The sequence below is a fragment of the Schistocerca serialis genome, chromosome 5, assembly GCF_023864345.2.
Source record: "Schistocerca serialis cubense isolate TAMUIC-IGC-003099 chromosome 5, iqSchSeri2.2, whole genome shotgun sequence".
NCBI lineage: Eukaryota > Metazoa > Arthropoda > Insecta > Orthoptera > Acrididae > Schistocerca > Schistocerca serialis.
This window is the reverse complement of record NC_064642.1, coordinates 624,505,471-624,526,440: the sequence shown is the minus strand read 5'-3', so window position 1 is coordinate 624,526,440 and position 20,970 is coordinate 624,505,471. Positions and strand designations below refer to the sequence as shown.

The 20,970-nt window shown below is 43.3% G+C and overlaps 1 protein-coding gene across 3 annotated transcripts in view; it reads left to right on the top strand.

Moving 5' to 3' along the window:
* LOC126482372 (RUN and FYVE domain-containing protein 2) overlaps window positions 1-20,970 on the top strand; it is a 149,915-nt gene that overhangs the window by 39,535 nt on the left and 89,410 nt on the right. For all 3 annotated transcript variants that reach the window (XM_050106461.1, XM_050106464.1, XM_050106463.1), the window contains 3 exons: window positions 7,267-7,474; window positions 13,638-13,801; window positions 20,593-20,893. In XM_050106461.1, coding sequence (XP_049962418.1) covers window positions 7,267-7,474; window positions 13,638-13,801; window positions 20,593-20,893 — 673 coding nt within the window. The remainder of the gene's footprint in view (window positions 1-7,266; window positions 7,475-13,637; window positions 13,802-20,592; window positions 20,894-20,970) is intronic.

Below are 20,970 nucleotides of genomic sequence, written 5' to 3'. Positions count from 1 at the left end.
GATGTACTCTCACATTTCATTTAGCTCTTGGGAGGAGCATGTAGAGGAACTGTAGCTGAAATTTAGAATAATAATTGACCAAGCATTGGCTTTACATGGTAGCCAGAAGCAGTCTGAAAAGCATGTAATGGTGTTGCAGGGCAGATTTTGCTGGGAAATAATTGTTAAGAAAAAAAATTGATATGTTTCACCATTTATAAGTTAATTGGAATTGAGTTAGCCAATCATGCTGTTGCACATTGAAGCAGCCTGCCAGAGACAGTTACTGTCCATTGTTCTCATAGTGTAGATGATGGCGTGCTCAGCCTGTGGCTCATGTTTGATCCTTACACCAACTCATGTCCAATTTTTTTATCTCTCTCTTGCTCAGCTTTAGGAAACCAAACGAAGAACTTGTTTAGTGACACCATCTGTGATGGGGCACTTGAATTTGCTTGCGCGATGGCCCGTTTGGCTAACTTCAATGCTAATGAACTTGGAAATGGTGCAACATATTTTTTCTTAAGAGTTATTTCCCAGCACAACATACCATGCAACACCCTTACAAGCTTTTCAGATTGTTTCTGACCACCTAATTGTACAATTTATGATCGGAGCAGCCTCTAAGGGTATACAGTCTCTGTGAAGAAACAGGAACAACTGCACAATCAGTGTGAAACAAAGTGCAGGGGTATACAGACACAAATGCTAAATTCAGTGTATTTTGCTGTCAACAGGGCATACATAGTGTGAAGCCTTCAGTGACTAATTTATCAAAAACCCAAATAAATTCTGTTTGTGTGTAAAGGCTGGTAGTGGCATGGAAGTTAGTGTCCAGTGAGTCACGGACAACATGGGAACTGAAACTGAGAGTAGCAAAATAAAAGCAGGAATGCTGAACTCTATTTTCAAATGTTCCTCTATAAAGGAAAATCCAGGAGTACTGCCCGAGTTTCTCACACCACTGTGGAAGGTGAGAAATACAGATATTAGTGTCATTGGAGTTAAGAAACAGTGATATTCACTAAAATTGAACAAAGTGCCTGGGCTAACTGGAATCACTACCAGATTCTATGCAGAATCTGCTGCCAAGTTAACCCCTTCTTTAACAATAATTTGCGATATGTCACTCAAACAAATAATTGTACTCATTAGATGGTAGAAAGCTGAGGTCATACCTATTTACAAGATGAGCAACAAAGTGATCCAGAAAACTACCATACAATCTGATGCAGGATTTTAGTACATATTCTCAAACAGGATGAAGTATCTTGAACAGAATGATCACCTGCTCGCAGACTAGCATGGATTCTAAAAATGTCAGTCATGGGAAACCAAGCTCATGCTTTTCTCTCAAGAAATCCTAAAAGCCATGGCACAGGGCTGTGAGATAGGTACAGTTTTTTTGAATTCCAAAAAGCATTTGACTTGATGTCACACAAATGCTTATTAGTGATCATATTAATTGAAATTTGTGATGAGAAAGATGATTTGTTTCGACAGAGAACACAGCATGTTGTCCTGGATAGTGAGTCACTTCATTCACACCCCAGGGAACTGTTTTGCGACCCTTGCTGTGTATTAATGACCTGGCAAACAGTGTTAATAGTAAACTAATACTCACAGCTTGATAAGACTTGAGAGTGATGCAGAGGTTGGGAGTTTGCTTGAAATGTTCAGAAATATAACATTGCACACTTCACAAAGCAGAAAAATGGTGTATCCTGTGACTAAAACATCAGTGAGTCACAACTGGACTCAGCCATCTTCCACAAATACTTGAGCACATCAGTCTGTAGGTATACAAATGATCACATATGCTCAGTCATAGGTAAAGCAGGACAGATGTTAGTTCATTGACACAGTGTGTCCAGCAAAGGAGTTCCTTGGAAACTAAGATCGATAGATGAGTGCAACAAACAGTACGGGTATTGTGAAAGCTGTAAGAATTTAAACAGAAGTTCAAAGATAGTTAAAAAAAGCTGCTAACAGATGGCACAATAATCACAATTTGTAGTACCTATAAACAGTGTGTCACATCTCAAAGTGAGCAGTTCCACTGTTGAAATGTGAAAGGAGGTTAGCGTACCTGAGGAAAAAGTTGTAATAATGCATTCCATTGAACTACATGTTTTTCTGGTACTGGAATACCACAGTCCTACTATGGCAACAATGTACAATTTTCAAATATGATTTAATGTACCAAAAAGATCCAATGAAAAAGAAAAGAAAAAAAACAACAACCTTGCAATCTCTTGCTAAATACTGAGGGACAGGTAGCACAGCTGATGATCTAGTGGGGAATGTTAGCTCCAGTCATAGTGTAGTTATTCTGAAATTATTCAGCAAAATCCAAGTAAATCCACCTGAAGAGTTGCAGCAGAGACTGGCTTGAAGCATTCCAGCACACAGAAAACACTGGACAGATCCTACGTATGTTATCATTTGAAATCCAAAATCACAAGGCCATATCTTTATGAGCTGCACTGATGTTGCAACTGGAGTTTCACAACGAATGATGATGAAGGATTTGATGTTGGCTGCATATAATTCACAGATATTGTACACTTCTACTAAATGGAGTCATGACTAAATACAACTGGCAATTTTGGGTTTACAAAAATCCCCATTAGTGTGAAGCGAAGCCACTGTATTCTCCCAAAGTTACTGTTTGGACTGCAGTATGTATTGGAGGTATTATGACCCTTTTTTCATAGAGGGAACGATCACTAGTGAATGTTACGTTGTAATTTTGGAACAATTTGTCACTGCACAGCTACCGTTGGAAGATGAACCAGGCAGTGAGTGGTTCATGCAAGATGGGGCCAGACTACATTGCATCAGACAGGTGTTCGACTTTTCTGATGAATACTTCAGGAATGGGGTTATTGTGTTGGTTTATAGCAAATTTACTGGCACAGGGATGGAGTGGCCTCCACATTTTCCCTATCTGACCATCTTGTGACTACTTCTTTTGGGACACATTAAGAGACACTATCTACTAGAACTGTCCCATCGTGCTGGACTAGCTTGAATCAGCAATCTTGGTGGTATTTGAATCCATTCCTGTTGAGGTACTACAGAATGTGACAGCAAATTTCATTGTTCATATGTGCTACCTAGGTACTGTGAGTGGTGGACATTTTGAAAAAATAGTGATGCAAGTGCAAAGACTGCTTGCAGAGGACGAGTTTAAATATGCTCGCTGATTTTGTAAGAGCTGCATAGCATATTGCACCATCTGTTAGCAACTTTTCGAGCTATTTCAAAACCTCTGTTTAAATTATGTCTAAAATTGTTATGGCTTTCACAATAAACATATCTTTTGTGCACTCATGTGGATCTAGGTTCTCAAGATATTTAATTTTTAAATTAGGTGCTCCTTTGCTGGACACCCTATAGACTTCTGGTAAAATGTTATCAGCTACAAAGGATCTTTAGAAACACTCGTGCAACCCATTTTAGAACATTGCTTGAGTGTGTGGGACCTACAACAAACAGGGCTGTAAGGGATATTGAATGCCTATAAAAAAGGGCAGCATGTATTGTCACAGGTTTGTTTGACCCATGGTAGGGCATCACAGAGATGCTAAAAATCTTGAGCTGATGGACTCTTGAAGACAGTCACCAAATATCCTGTCACACTAACGTAACTCACACACACATGACCACAGTCTCTGGTAGCTGAAGCCAGACTATGAGCAGTAGCAGCAGTGCATTACGGGAGAGGCAACAGGGTGGTGGTAAGGAGGAGGCTGAGGCTGGGAGGGGGGAGGGATAGCTGGGTAGGGGTTGGGGGAGTTAACAGCGGAAATATTGTGACAATCGGGCTCCAATCCCAAAACGTCGTAGAATATTCAGTACGCGGGGAAAACTTCAAGAATCACAAAAGTTGAATGAGTAATTTAATAACAAGGGTTCCATTCCAATAGCTGCAATTGATGTAGATGACAGAGAATTATGTTGAATAATGTTTATTCAAGAAAGGAAATCTCAAATAAATGGGAAGTGATGCTGCAGTTTTCAGTTAAAATACAGACAGAAAGTATCAAATGCAGTAAAGTTACATTGAGAGCATTACGAGAATAATAGCAAAATCCCCATATGAAACAGTCATCAAAGGTTTGCGAAAACTATGTTCCTTTTGTAATCACAGTACACAAATTATTCACCATCTAAAAATAATTCAGAGTTCAACATGATGATTCACGAATTAACACATGCGATACAAGGAACAGTAACTCTTACCCTGTCTATGTACAATTCTGTATTACAAGCGGAAAAAGTTAAGCATTCTACTCTGGAGCATACTCATACCTCTCAAATTATGAAGTCCCTTCAGAAGTATGATAGTGGCCGTTCAGTGTCCAGACTCAATCACACCCATGATCAAATCACATACATTACTGCAGGCAGATCTGCATTCTTCAAGAACTCTACATACAGTCCTTGATCGCTCCCTTGTGCTCTTCCTTCGAAAAGTCCCAGTCCCCACTTGACTCCCATAGTATTCCACTACTGTCTGATTTTCCTTTGGCTGAAGGCCATCGCCACCAAAAATACATCCTTCTTACATGTTACAGACATGATTTGATTCATCTCAACCTCTTTCCTGCACTAAACTAATATATCACAACATTTAAATAAAGAAGTGTTACAAACATTTGGTCATACTCAGAACATTCACAGTAAATAGAAATACAGATTTGTCCATAAATAAGTAAGCCAGTATTCTTGCGCAAGTGTGCTCATGTTAAATGACAACAAATTGTTGTTCATGCCTTCTTGACAGAAACGTCGTTCAGTTCTCATTTCAGTTGTGGTGTCTGCTAACACATGCGATTGCCTCCTTTTAAATTAACAGTTTTTAATAGGACTCACAGTCAACATTTAAATAAAATTACGTGCAAAGTAGTAAACTGTTCATTAATAAATACAAAAGTCGGACAAAATATGAGGTATTCATGCTGTATTCATTTGTTGTGTAATAGAGGTGGATTCAATCTTCAGACAAATGTTTGCATAATGAAACAAAAATAAAAGGCATAATAAATAAGAGAGATACAGATAGGTAGCTTTCAGGTATGACAGCTATAGTGCAAAGCTATTATCTGAGGTAACATTTGTTAAAATCTCATCAAGTGATTAAAAGTGGTTAATTCAGTGTGTCAGTGTGAAAATGTTTATTCGCTCTGTAGTTTTTGATAATGAAATACTGTTGTGTCACTGGATGCACCACATTTTTCTGGGATTACAAAGTATTCAGTTTTGCATTAATATTTGATGTGAATTATTGTCAAATCAAAAGATCTGTAACTTAGCCATCTTTAAGATTGCCTCATGCTCCACCATTTCTTAGAGCATCTTGTGCACAAAGACCACATGAGTAATTGGCATCCAAATTCCTATATTAGGGATTTTCCCAATTTCTGGCGATGCTGCAAGTCTTTGAACCTGAACTTGCTTGTACTGGTCAACTAGCCATAAGCCGAACTGCCAAGAAGCATCCTGAGACCTGGCCCTGTTAGCGTTCAGTTGTGCATCTAATTCAGCTTACCTCATACCGATACCGGTCAGCTGAGTAGCTTGTCTAAATAAGTGTAATGTAACAACAACAACAACAACAACAACTAATTGAATTTTTTCTTGCTTTCTTCTTTTTCTTTTCTTCCCAAAATCTCTTCATTCTCTGACTGCGTTCCTGTTTCCTTTACTTTATCCATAATTTCCCTGTTTTCTTCCTTTATTTTTTAAGATTTTGTGTTCATAATTTTGTTTCTGAATGTATCTCTTTCAGTTATCATTTTCCGACAGGTTCCTGCTTGTTTAAGATATTATTCTATTTCTTGAAACTAATTGGTCGTTGTAACAGATCTGTTTGTACATCAAAAATCATCATCGTCAGTGTTGTTCATTCTGTCTGTCAGTGTGTGTGTGTGTGTGTGTGTGTGTGTGTGTGTGTGAGTGTGTGTGAGATGTCTAATGCTCAGATTGAGGCCATTTCTGATGTATAGGGTGCTTCTGTTAGAGCAACAGTATTGAAGTCAGTTTGTACGCTTTCTGAAGTTTTTCTGGTCGTTCTATGTTCAGTGCCTTGATTGGTCATCCTATTTATATATATTCCCTTAGATACTTGAATTTTTCCACTTTGTTAATCTTTATGTTGTATTCATGGCTTGTGTGTTATTGTTATTTCTTTCCATGTATTGCATTATGACCTGTTTTGGCAGACACTTCATGTAATTGTTTCCGTTTTTCTTATGTTGCTGCAAATGCCAGGCATTTTATTATTGCCTTGTTTGCATGTGTTCTTTGTGAGTAATTCCATTTACTTTTCTTTCCATTGTTTGATAATTTTTGTCCAAGAATGTGTTGAATGAAAGCAGTGAGAGAGACAGCTCCCTGTCTGATCCCGGTATATATCTCGAATGTTTCTGCATTTTCCCCCATAAATTTTATTTTGGAAGTGATCTCTGTGAGTTTTTGTGCCTATTCTATATTCTTCTTGTGTATCAAAGATAGCCTTCCTGTCTACAGAGCCGTAGGCCCTCTTAAAGTCCACAAATTCACAAATGTGACTACTGTGTTGTTCAACGCTTTGACCTTCAAAAATGTTCGCAGATTCAAAATCTGTTTAATAAAGTTATTTTCTTCATAAATACATAAATTACTGGACATAATACTATTGTAAGTGTTATCCATTGATGTCCTCTGACCTTTGAACTGCTTTACCCACACACTTATTGGGGGAGCTACAGTTTAGTGTGGGTCTTAAACCATGGTGCACCTTGACATATTTCACTTTAACAGTCATAGCCAGAAGTGAAAAAAGTGATAAGTGACATTTAAATCCTAGGAGTGACCAACTGGGGTTGAACCTGTGACCTTTTAATTTGTAGCCTCATGATTTACCACTGAACTACAAACACAAGAGATCACCACAATCAGGTACATTGGTAATGGCTGTGACCTGATGTTTCATACTTACTTTTATTGTAAATGCTCTGTGACGTTTACCTGTTGTGAACAACTATTTTGGTTTTAGCCAGGCTGCTGTGTTCCAGGTTTTTAATTTTTATAGATGTGACAACCTGCCATAGAGTTCAAGAGTAGTAACTAAGATAATCTACTGTGATATCTTGATTAAAATAAATTTAATGTCTAACTTTTACTAAGTGTGCATGTCTGTTTCCCTTCAGCCTCTTTATGTACTTACACCTATTACCAGCGACACATTACATTCAACACCACATATAAAAGAAACATAAATCCCCTCATTCATTTCAGGACACATATGGGAAGAGCTCGTGCTTGGCTGCGATTAGCCTTAATGCAGAAGAAACTTGCAGATTATTTGAAAATTCTCATAGACCACAAAGATGATCTGCTGTCTGAATATTTTGAGCCTGACGCTTTGATGATGAGTGAAGAAGCCATTGTTATTATTGGTCTGCTTGTGGGGCTGAATGTTATAGACTGCAATTTATGCGTGAAGGTAAAAATGCTCTGATTTCAGTTTCCATTACTTACGGAATATTTTGTGTTATGCTGATGAGACTGTGTGTGAAATGTATGCAGAAATAGATACTTCATGACCACAAAGAAAACCAAATAGAGATATTTCACAGTGTAATATGATGTTAAAGCAAGTATGTGGAGAAAATAATTTCATTATATTATAAGCAGTTGAAAATAATTTCATTATATTATAAGCAGTTGCTGGGGTAGATGAAGGTGGGGAACATAGTACATTAAAATACCACACAACAAACGTTTGTGATGGTAGGTACCAGAACTGGACATCTGTTGCAAACCAGTCATACAGGCTGTGAGAATTACGTCCCCTGGAGTAGCAGTGCTACCCCTAAGATAGATGTGCACATAAGTAAGTGTGCATGAGCAGAAGTTGTCGGCTGCAAATTGTATGTTGGTCCAAGTTTTTCTGGGAGTTCTTGCAGAATGTTAGTTGTGTCCTCAAGTCATTGAATGATATAGAAACATTGGCTGATAGAGAGACAGTGGTTAGTCTTTAGTAGAAACTGAGCGGTGAATAGAATTATCACATATGGACAGAGGCCACATGGCTAAAGATTTAAACTGAATACTCTTAGGTAAGAACTGTCCTTCGACTAGTGCTTCTTGACAGAAGATAAGTTTTCTTCCTGCTTTAGTTCAGAGAACATTATCTAGTTTGTGTTCATGGAACTGTAGTCAGCACATGACAGATAGGCAAATCTGCTTTCTGCAATTGCTGTAACGAGTGTTAGCAAAGTTGAGTCATATATTTTACTATTCACTGGTCTGTGTTACTTTCATTGTGTGTATGCTGCCCTAGAACTCATGTATCCATACTACTGGCAGTGAGATTTTCATGAAAGTGAGCACCCCCAGTTCACAACAGCGAAGGCATACGAGAAGATGCACAAGGCCAGGAGGGGGTGGCAGGGAAGTGAGAAGCAGATTATCTCCAGATAATACAGCAGCTGCACAACAAAGTGAAAGAAGTTTGGAGGGTAGAGCATATAAGGTGTAAAGAGAGGTTAGAGGGTGGAGGGAGGAGAGGGGAGGAAAGAAAGATGGATGAGAGTACAAGAGAATGTGGAAAAAGGGAGGGAAGGAGGGGAGAGGAAGAGGGAGGGGGGGGGGAGAGAGAGAGAGAGAGAGAGAGAGAGAGAGAGAGAGAGAGACTGACTGACTGCATGGGTTTCCTACTCTCTCCACTCTCACAATCTCACTAGCGTAAACCTGTGCAAACTGGTTTCCTACTACCTCATCTTAGCTCTTCCCTTCAGTCGTATGCCCATACCTCTTCCACTTCCAGACAATGTACTGTCTTCTCCCACCTCTCTCCCCCTGCAGGCTTTGTGGGTACTCTCTCCCTCCCGCACTGCCACTCCCCCTCCCCCACTCCCCCTCCCCCACTCCCCCACCCCCTCTCTCCACCCACCCTCTCCAGCCCACTCTGCCCATCCCCCATCTCTCCCATTTCTCCCTCTCCCATTTCTCCCTCTCCCATTTCTCCCTCTCCCATTTCTCCCTCTCCCATTTCTCCCTCTCCCATTTCTCCCTCTCCCATTTCTCCCTCTCCCATTTCTCCCTCTCCCATTTCTCCCTCTCCCATTTCTCCCTCTCCCATTTCTCCCTCCACCCCTCTCCCTCCACCCCTCTCCCTCCACCCCTCTCCCTCCACCCCTCTCCCTCCACCCCTCTCCCTCCACCCCTCTCCCTCCACCCCTCTCCCTCCACCCCTCTCCCTCCACCCCTCTCCCTCCACCCCTCTCCCTCCACCCCTCTCCCTCCACCACTCTCCCCACTCCCCTCTCCCTCCACCACTCTCACCCTCCCACTCTCACCCTCCCACTCTCACCCTCCCACTCTCACTCTCCCACTCTCACTCTCCCACTCTCACTCTCCCACTCTCACTCTCCCACTCTCACTCTCCCACTCTCTCCTTCCCCACGGCCCCCTCTCCTTCCCCACGGCCCCCTCTCCTTCCCCACGGCCCCCTCTCCTTCCCCACGGCCCCCTCTCCTTCCCCACGGCCCCCTCTCCTTCCCCACGGCCCCCTCTCCTTCCCCACGGCCCCCTCTCCTTCCCCACGGCCCCCTCTCCTTCCCCACGGCCCCCTCTCCTTCCCCACGGCCCCCTCTCCTTCCCCACGGCCCCCTCTCCTTCCCCACGGCCCCCTCTCCTTCCCCACGGCCCCCTCTCCTTCCCCACGGCCCCCTCTCTCCCTCCCACTCTCCTGTCCCACGCTCTCCCTCCCTCTCCCCTCTCACCCTTCCCCTTCTCTCTCGCCCCTCCCCCTCTCTCTCCCCCCTCCCCCCTCTCTCTCACCGCTCCCCCCTCTCTCTCGCCCTTTGCCCCCTCTCTCTCACCCTTTGCCCCCCCCTCTCTCTCACCCTTTGCCCCCCCCCCTCTCTCTCACCCTTTGCCCCCCCTCTCTCTCACCCTTTGCCCCCCCTCTCTCACAGCCCTTGCCCCCCCCTCTCTCTCAGCCCTTGGCCCCCCCTCTCTCTCAGCCCTTGGCCCCCCCTCTCTCTCAGCCCTTGGCCCCCCCTCTCTCTCAGCCCTTGGCCCCCCCTCTCTCTCAGCCCTTGGCCCCCCCTCACTCTCAGCCCTTGGCCCCCCCCTCACTCTCAGCCCTTGCCCCCCTCACTCTCAGCGCTTGCCCCCCTCTCTGTCTCAGCCCTTGCCCCCCCTCTCTGTCTCAGCCCTTGCCCCCCCTCTCTGTCTCAGCCCTTGCCCCCCCCTCTCTGTCTCAGCCCTTGCCCCCCCCTCTCTCTCGCAGCCCTTGCCACCCCCCTCACTCTCGCAGCCCTTGCCACCCCCCTCACTCTCTCAGCCCTTGCCACCCCCCTCACTCTCTCAGCCCTTGCCACCCCCCTCACTCTCTCAGCCCTTGCCACCCCCCTCACTCTCTCAGCCCTTGCCACCCCCCTCACTCTCTCAGCCCTTGCCACCCCCTCTCTCTCTCTCAGCCCTTGCCACCCCCTCTCTCTCTCTCAGCCCTTGCCACCCCCTCTCTCTCTCTCAGCCCTTGCCACCCCCTCTCTCTCTCTCAGCCCTTGCCACCCCCTCTCTCTCTCTCAGCCCTTGCCACCCCCTCTCTCTCTCTCAGCCCTTGCCACCCCCTCTCTCTCTCTCAGCCCTTGCCACCCCCTCTCTCTCTCAGCCCTTGCCACCCCCTCTCTCTCTCAGCCCTTGCCACCCCCTCTCTCTCTCAGCCCTTGCCACCCCCTCTCTCTCTCTCAGCCCTTGCCACCCCCTCTCTCTCTCAGCCCTTGCCACCCCCTCTCCCTCTCTCAGCCCTTGCCGCCCCCTCTCTCTCTCTCAGCCCTTCCGCCCCCTCTCTCTCTCTCAGCCCTTGCCCCCCCTCTCTCTCTCTCAGCCCTTCCGCCCCCTCTCTCTCTCTCAGCCCTTGCCCCCCCCTCTCTCTCTCTCTCTCTCTCTCTCTCTCTCTCTCTCTCTCAGCCCTTGCCCCCCCTCTCTCTCTCAGCCCTTGCCCCCCCTCTCTCTCTCAGCCCTTGCCCCCCCTCTCTCTCTCAGCCCTTGCCCTCCCCCTCTCTCTCACCCCTCCCCCTCTCTCTCCCCCCTCCCCCCTCCCCCCTCTCTCTCACCCCTCCCCCCTCTCTCTCACCCCTCCCCCTTCTCTCACTCTTTCCCCCTCCCCTACTCTATCCCCTCTCCAACCCTTTCCCCTCCCTTCCTCTCCCTCCCCCCTACCTCCCTAACTCCCTCTTCATTACCAGGGGCCGCGGAGTTCCCTGCAGTTTGAGGTGCCATGTCGCGGATTGTGCAGCCCTCCCCCACTGGAGGTTCAAGTCCGCCCTCGGGCATGGGTGTGTGTGTTGTTCTTAGCATAAGTTAGTTTAAATAGTGTATGAGTCTAGGGACCAATGACCTCAGCATTTCACTCTCTCTCTCTCTCTCTCTCTCTCTCTCTCTCTCTCTCTCTCTCTCTCCCTCTCCCCCCCTCCCCCCCCGCCCCCCCGCCCCTTATATTCTCTACCCTTTGAACTCTTTTTATCTTGTGCAGCCACTGAGTCATCTAGCGATAGATCTGCCTCACACTACTGTGCTACCCCCCGTTGTTGTGTCGTGCATGCGTCCTTCCCTCCCTACCCAGTCTCCCCATCTCCATCAATCCAGGCAACTGCTTTCGATAATTGGTCTCTCCGCCTCCATGGGTGCATACATGTGAATGTCTGTATTCTTGTGCGTGTGAATGTGTGTATTCTTACCAGGAAAAGAGTAAGAGCTTGAATTACTTGTTTATCAGTCCTCTATAGTGACTGATTTCTTTTCCCTGTTTTAACTAATTTTTCCATCCTGGAATTTCCATAATTGTTATTCATTATATTACAAAGTGTTTTAAGTAATGTAGAATTCACAATGAACAGGGAAGAATGGAGAGAGTTTTAAATGAAGCACAGATGACTATTTGATAGGGATAGGTGAGTGCAAATATGGCTGGCTTACCAGGATATGCTCCAATTTCACATACAAGACTACAGGCGTACTGTGTGCTGCTGGTAACTTGTCAGTGAAAAGGTTAAAGCTACAGTATAAACCAACAAATTTGAGGCACACTGTTAACTGCAGACAGAAGATTGTGCCATTAAATTAGAGTGGATATCATATTCTCTGTTTATTCTGTAGACCCATAGGGAAAAGTGAAGCAGTGGAATGTGGCGTACAAACAAAAATGTGTACTACGTGTTTACAAATGAACTGATGTACTATTGTTCCTTCCATAGGTATAAAAGACTGTAGAATATGTGAAATATTTAACCTTTTTTCATTTGCATATAAATTACAATCTCATTTAAACACATCCATAGTAATGTACCTAAGATGGAACTGTAGTACAGCATTGTCATAAGAAAATGATTTACAGTACTAATTTACACAGATCTCATTTATGCACTGGAGCATACCAATCCCCAAAATATCCACATAACTGATGAAGTAGTAGGCATAGAAACACAATAATTTTCATTAATATTCAGTTTCAAAACTTCTGAAAGGAAAAAAATATTGAGGTTTTCGTAATGAACCTTTATAGTTCTTGCGAGATTCATTTGTGGAATCTTCCTGTAAATGCCACATTTTATTGATGTGTTTTTTTTCCCAAGAGTTGTGTTCTGATTTCTGCACTTTTGTCACATTTTCTAGCAAGATATCTCCATTAATGAGAAATAATTGTTTTTCATTCTGCTCTCCATTATTGTGACATACGATATTTCTTGTACTATGTCAAACAATGGAAAATACAGGATGGAATGTGACAGTATTATGAAAAGGAAAGCTGCTACTCACCATATGGTGAAAATGCTGAGTTGCAGAGAGGCACAACAAAAAAGACTATCACAATTAAAGCTTTTGGCCATTAAGGCCTACATCAACAATAGATGACTTGTCTGTGTGAGTTGCGTTTGTGTGTGTGTGTGTGTGTGTGTGTGTGTGTGTGTGACTGCAGGCGCGCGCGCGTGTATTGTTGTCGAAAGCCTTAATGGCCAAAAGCTTTATTTGAGAGAGTCTTTTTGTTGTGCCTATCTGCGACTCGGCAACTCCACTATATGGTGAGTAGGAACTTTCCTTTTCATAATATCTTTTTACTGTTTTCTACACTTGTCAGTTTAGTTTTGCAAACTTGGAACATTCAGTGTTTGATTCATCTATAAATGCAGTGGAGTCATTAAGTAAGCAATTGTATGTCAGACTCTGCCTGATTATGTGGTTCTTATCTATTGCTACAATTTTTTGCTAAAGCTATTTTTTCAAGTTTCAAGTCAGGGTTGTGTCAGTTGCGTAATGATTATTGTGATTCTACAATGTTAATGTCAGTATGTTTCAGTTTAATAAAGGTTTCTTCTAGTCTCATGGTGGACATGAGTTTTGAATTTTCGTCTGCAAACAGTTAAAGCATGATCTGAAAGTCATGACTGATAAACTTCAAACATATTTAGAACACTTGTATCTCATGAACAAAATTCCTTTTACATTTCATACAGTTTTTTTTCCCCACAGTGCACTGTCAGACTCTTGAATTATTGTGAGCATAATCATTGCACTGCATCACAGATTTCATTTTGGAGAAAGAGAGACATAGAAAATGATTGTTTTCATATTTTATTTTTTGTTTCATTTTACAGGAAGAGGACTTAGATTGTCAGCAAGGTGTGATAGATTTTTCATTGTACCTGCGTTCCTCAAATCACACACCTGAGGGTTCTCCAGAAGATGAGCTGGACCAAGACAACATGACTACAGTTCTTGATCAGAAAAATTACATAGAAGAGCTTAATAGGCATCTTAAGTAAGTATAATTGAGACAGCAGTGCCAAGGTAACTGTTGATCTGTTGCCACACATGTGCCTGTGTGTGTGTGTGTGTGTGTGTGTGTGTGTGTGTGTGTTTTAGCTCCAGGTGTTCTGTCAGCCTGTTAGGAAGACTGAATGAGTGAGTGAAGATCACGAGACATAGTAATTATCATACCATTTATAAATAAATTTTTAAAATAAGAAATATTTATGAAAATATACATCCCTATTACATGTCTTCATGTATTTTTCACACTTCTCTGTTGAAGATAGGGTCCTGGGGTATGGTGGAGATGGCTGTGGGGAAGAGGGCCTATGGGAATGAAGGGTGTGCTGCAAAGACAACTTTCATCTGTCTAATTTAGAGAAGCTGATGTTGAGAGGAAGGATCCAGATGGCACGAATTGTAAACCAACCATTGAAATTGAATGTCTCACTAGATGGTCAGTTGTGCTTTTGTCTACAGTTCAGTGGTGGCCATTCATCAGAGTGGACATCTCGTTGGCGGTCATGCCCACGTAAAATGCTGCGCAGACTTTCCACAAAGCTGGTATATAACTGGACTGCTTTCACAAATAGCCCTGCCTCCAATCAGATAGGATAAACCTGTGACTGTGTTGGAGTTAGATGTGCTGGATGGGTGTATCAGACAGGCAAGGGGTTGGAAGTAGGTGTGGCATCAAGTCTCATACATCCACTCAGCACATCATATTCCAGTCCTGTCACAGCCTTATCTTACTCCTGCAGAGGCAGGACCACCTGTGAACACAATCATGTCGTATACCAGCTCTGGTGCAATTTCTACCCATTGTTTTATGTGGTCATGATCATCAATTAAATGTCCAATCAAATGACAGACCCTTGCCAAATTGTGGCCAAGAAGCGCTAATTACCCAGTGGCAGAATGCACTACTAAACACATTTCCTTTAAGTGACTGTTTAAGTGGCTGCTTTGCAGCCCATGCTATGTGGACTGTTCCTTCCAACAGTGGACTGTTCCTTCCAACAGCATCTTCTCTGAACTAGATAGTTATCTTTCCAACACATCCTTCATTCCCATAATACTCCTGGCCCCAATATCTGCTAGCCCCCTACTTCGCATCCAGGACCCTAAATTCACACATTTTACACTCCCACCTTCTTCCTTGCAGTCTCCCCATCCTCTGTTGTCACCCCCTCTCAGTCTTCTCTTCTACATTGTCATGTTCATTGTCATTGTGTGCTGCATGAATGCATTGGTACCAGTTCCCGTATCGCATTTCTGTACCATCCACCTGCTATCTCTCCCTCAAGCATTCCTGTCTTGTGCAGTTGCTGCTGATCTCCTCCCAGCTGTCAACTATCCTTCCCCAACCTTTCCTCTTGTTCTGCACGTCCTTTTTTCCCCTCACCCCAATTGACCTGCAAATCTCCTTGTCTGGAATACTATATTAGCCAGTTTATTGTATCTGCAGAAGTCTGTGTGTGTTTGACATTTGCTACTAAATTATTTATATTCCACCACAACTTTCCAATACTGTAGTTCCACAATTCTTTGATATCCATGGTAACATTCTGTCATACTACAGCTAATAGCCACCTGATATTTGATGGAACATCTAGTGTAATTGAACCTGAAATCTAGTTTCCCAATTTATGATAATGGCTCAAATGTATAAAAGTCCATTGCCAAATGTATGCATACATTAATTTCATATCAGTTTTAAAAAAAGAGGATTTATACAAAGTTACTTTTTGTTTCTTTTGCAATAATGAATTGATAGAAGGATGGACTTCATATATTGATAAAATTTGAATATATTGTTGAAGGTAAGTATGAGACTTTTTTTATAAAAGAAGTAAGTCACTGAGAAATTTTGTAGATTTAGGCAGAATGGAGAAATATGGTATGATAAATTTGATAAAAAGCTGAAAATGATAATTTTTATGTAAGAGGAAGATATAGCAACCTACTAGCAACTGGTGAGAAGTTATCATTGTGTGGCATTCAAAATTAATGTGCACTATCAACATTTGTGCATTTGATTATGCACTGTAAAATGAAACAGAGTTAAATGTTACCCTATTTCTACAATTTTGAGTGGTATTCCCCATGTTAGAGAAGTTGGAGAAGCAAATAGTGGGAATCTATAGAAAACTGTTAATGAAAAGGTTGCCTGTGTTGTAGAAGAGGGGAAAACATGTTAGACAGAGCCATGGGATGCCATGAATAGAAATGAGTGTGTTGGATTCTGTTTGTTAGCAAGAAGATAAGTAAGGCTTTTAATGGAGGGCTGGGTGAGAATTGAAGGACTGTAAGGGGATAGGCTAAGAAAACTCAGAAGATGTAAAACTGCTTCTCTGTTTGAATTATTAAAGCTTATATCAAAACCATTTTAACATCATTTTCTTCCATTAAAATTGGAGGTACTACATTTATTACTGCAGAGAAAATTATTGGTTTCATTTCTTCATATCAGTTGAAAAGTTACATGTAGAGAAGATACTGAGTTGCAGACAAGAAAAGTTTCTCAATCACTATCCAGAGCCCAGTCTCAGATACTGTTACTGTGTTGCTGCCTAGCTCATGGAATACCGCCCCCCCCCCCCCCCCCACCACCAAATGGTCTGACCTCAAATTAACCATCTCCGGCCGTAACTCCTCCCCTCACAATTACCTCTATTTGTTCAAATTCTGTCAGTCCATAGTCCTCACCAACTTTAAGTCCTGTAAAACCTTCTTGTATTACCTCACCTCTGTCTTTAATATTCTTCTGCTCTGCTATCCGAAATTCCTGTATCCCTCTCCCATGTTGAAACTCTTGCCCTCCAGCAACTAGAGTAGTATGCATAATGCCGCCCCAAAAAACTGTCCAACCTGTTTATCATCTACTCCCATCTTGGACTACCACTACTCATCACCTCTACAAGAACCTCCATCAAACCTCCCCTGTGTCCCTTCACCGCTGAAAAACCCTGCCTTGCAGATCGACTACGTATAGCACACCCTCAGAAGCTCCCACCACCAAACAAAATACAGAACCTAAACAGACTCGAAACAGAGTCATGAACCTGTCCTTCAAAATCCTCAGCCCCACAGAAGTATCAGTCATTTCCAGAGGCCATGAGTTTTTTCTCACTCCCAAATCCAATGATGTTGGACTAGTTAAAGACCTTCTCTCCTTTTTCCCAGCCCCTACAGTCGGAACACTTTCTTGCTATTAACCCTACCAACGAGATTCAATCCAAAACCAAAATTGAACCCTGTCTGACTCATTTCACTCCTCCATACAACTGTGATCTAGCCCTTCCCCCTCATCCACCCTACTGCCCTCCAAATCACCCCGTTAACATCCCATAATTTCCTTACCTCGAACCTTGCCTCACATCATTCCCCAAAACCCTCAACAAGAAAACCAGCTTCCCATCTGCAAAAGAACAGCAAGTCACCGCTTAAAAACTGAACTTGACCTCATACTCTGACCTGGCAACAAAGGCTCCACCACTGTGGTTATGAACTGCAAGGATTACCTGGAGGAGAGACTTTGCCTGCTGTCACATTTGTCCATGTACAAATCCTGCCACATTGACCCCATCTCAGCAATCCAACAAGATCTCCAGTCCCTCCTCAAATCTTGAGGCCCATCCTACAACTTCTCTGCTGAATCTGACACTCTCCTCATCCCTACCAATCCTCACACTCGTATCTTGTACATGCTTCCTAAAATCCATAAACCCAACCACTCATGACACCCCATTGTGGCCGGTTACTGTGCACCACTGACAAACTCTCTGCGTTCATGGATCAGCACCAACCTATCCTCCTATATGAAAGGCACCAACTGTTTCCTCCATCAGCTCTCCACAGTTTGTGTTCCTTTACCATCTGGTGCCTGGATTGTCACTGTTGATGCCACCTTTATGTACCTTGCTGCTATTGAACACTACCTTTCCCAGTGTACGATAGACTCCAAACAACCAATCTCCTTCCTTGTCACTGTGACCAACTAGTATATTCTCACCTACAATTACTTCTACTTTGAAGGCTTCATCTACAAACAGATCTGTGGTACAACTGTGGACATTTCCATGGCGCCATCCGACACCCTATCCACATTGCTTTTCCTGATTTGCAGCATGTGGTCCTCCTCAATCGAACAAGCCATGTTTCTCAGTGTTGACTTCTGTCTCAAGGATGATTACAACAGCACCTCCATCCGCATCAAACCTACCAACCACCAACAATACCTCCACTTCGACACCTGACACCTATTCCACCCCAAGAAGTTTCTACCTTAGAGCTTAGCAACCATGATCGTTGCATCTGTAGTGATGAGTAGTTCCTCATCAAATATACCAAGGGTCTCACTGAGGCCTTCACACTCCAAAATGACCCCCTACCCTCAACCTTTTTCAGAAACATATCTCCTCTGTCTTCTCTCTCCAGTCACCTACCACCTTGCACATACCCACTGTCCACTGGAGTAACTGAATCACAGTCTCTGCCAAGGCTTCAACTACCTCGCAGTGTGCACTGAAATGAGGAATACGCTACCCATTATCCTATCCACCTCTCTCATGGTGGTATCCAGCCCCCCTCCCCTCCCCACCACCACACTGAATCTAAGTATTATCCTTGTCCTTAATTCTTGATCCCTTCTCCCAACCCCTTGTCTCATGGCTCATATCCCTGAAATACACCTCGATGCAAGACCTGCCTCACCCATCCTCACATGACCACCTACTCCAGTTGTCTCAGGCATCTCCTAACCCATCAAAGGCAGGGCTATATGTGATAGCAGCTATGTAATCTACAAACTAAGCTGCATCCTCTGTGCTGATTCCTACAAGAGAATGACAACTAATAAGGTGTCCATTTGCATGAATGGCCGCTGCCAAATTGTGGCCTAGAGACAGCTGGACCACCCTGTTCTTGCACAAACCAATATGCATCACTTCAGTGGCTGTTTCACAGGCTGTGCCATCTGGATCCTTCCCACCAACACCAGCTTTTATGTGTTGCACAGGTGGGAAATCTTCCTACAACGTATCCTTTGCTCCTGAACCCCCATGGCCTAAGATCTGTGCTAGTCCCTGTCCTACACACACGTATCACATTTTCTGCTCCCACTCCAGCAGTGCTGCGTGGGGTAGCTGCGTGGTCTGAGGTGCCTTGTCACGGTCTGTGTGGCTCCCTGGGTCAGAGGTTCGAGTCCTCCCTCTGGCATGGGTGTGCGTGTGTTTTGTCCTTAGATTAAGTTAGTTTAAGTTTGGTTAAGTAGTGTGTAGGCTTATTGACTGATGACCTCAGCAGTTTGGCCCCATAAGACCTTACCACAAATTTCCAATTTTACTCCAGCAGTACAAATGCCTTGTATTCCACCAATGCACCTATTAGTCTTTTTCACTTCCCTATGTCTCCCCACTTCCTTTTCTGCTCTCCTTTGCCCTCCCTCCCTCCCAGCACAGTCATCTCACTTTGTACCTAGTAGCCCCATCCCCCCCCATCCTCCTTGCCGCCGCCGCCGCCGCCGCCACAACCACCACCACCACCACCACCACCACCACCACCCAAGATTGCTGTTCATGTCAGACACAGTTGCAGCCCTCACTTGGGCCACAGCATTCGGGAGACACTGTATGTGGGTTTTCTTTGTGTGTTTATTATTTCTGGAGCAGGATTTTTTTGTCTGAAAGCTTAAATATTTAGCAGTGTTTCCATTGTGCCTGTCAGTGACTCTACACCAATTGTTTAGGTGAGAAATAACAAGATAATATGATTGTCACTACCCTTTGACAATTTTTTTGTGTGTTTTGTAAATATATTAATTTATTGTTAGAGGTGAAGGCACATGTCTAGGTCTTCTTTTTCTTGTCACTTTGTCCCCCATCAGCACAGGGTCTGTATTGTTATGAATGGATTTGCTATGGTGTTCTAAGGGGTGGCTGGATGCACTTCTTGTTATTAATTTGTTACTCTCTGGAAGGGAATATGTATGCCGTAACTTTCTGTGTGTAGGTTTATTCATATGAAAATGAGCAAAAGTTTTTAAATGTTTGTGAATCATATAACTGAGGTGTGACTTAGGTACCAGCCCAGTATTCACCTAGTGAGTTGTGGTAAACAGCCTAAAAACCTCATCCAGGCTGGCCAGCATACTGACCAGGGCTATCTGGGCAGGTAGTGTTGTTGCACATGTGTTTAATATTGCAGCCTGGCAAGAAAAGTAATAAAAGTCGAAAAATGGCATTTTTAGTTTATGTCCCAGAAAAACACATGTGAACTGCCCCAGCATGAACAAAAATTATAATGGAATTTACTGCCAAAAATTCTTACTTGAAATGTAAAGGAAGCTTATACTATTTCATTCAGTATAAGTCGTATGGAATTAATTCAAGTGTTGTCCACTCCCAGTAGCTGAGTGGTCAGTGTGGCAGAATGTCAATTCTAAGGGCCCGGGTTTGATTCCCAGCTGGGTTAGAGATTTATTTTTATTTATAATTCAAGTATTGCATTTTTGAGTTGTGTCACCATCCCTGCAAGGATGTGATACAATTGCACATATATCATGTAGTACAGTGCATTGAGGACCTCTACTATTTCACTGACTGATATGATGATTGAATAAACTTAAGCTGTTTGTTCAGGCACTCTGCATTTTGCTAGACTTTCAGGGGGAATTTAGCTTCATGTGCTCATAACAGATTTCAGTTGTTGAAATAGTATTTTGCTTGCCGTACATATAAATATATGATAGTTTCTCATAAAGCTGAAGCGGAACTACACTGACAGTCTTTCACATTACAGTGCCACAGTAACAAATCTTCAGGCAAAAGTTGAAGCATTAACAACAACAAATGCATTGATGAAGGAAGATCTTGCTATTGCAAAAAACAACCTCTTAACACTGTATGAGGAAAATGAAAATCTTAAGAAAGAGCTTGGACTTGATTCCAACTCGGAGCGAATGGACGAAGGAGGAGGAGAACAAAATCTGCCAGCTCAAAATAAGAAGACCGAACAGTCTGCAGAAGTGGAAGATCTGAAACAGCAACTGGAAAATGAGAGAAAATTGAGGCAGGAGGCTGAAAAGGAACTGAATTTACAGGTAATCTTACTGTACCTTCTTATTCTATCCCATTTTGCTGGCTGTGAATAATGAATTATTAAATGTTAAGCGCCTTC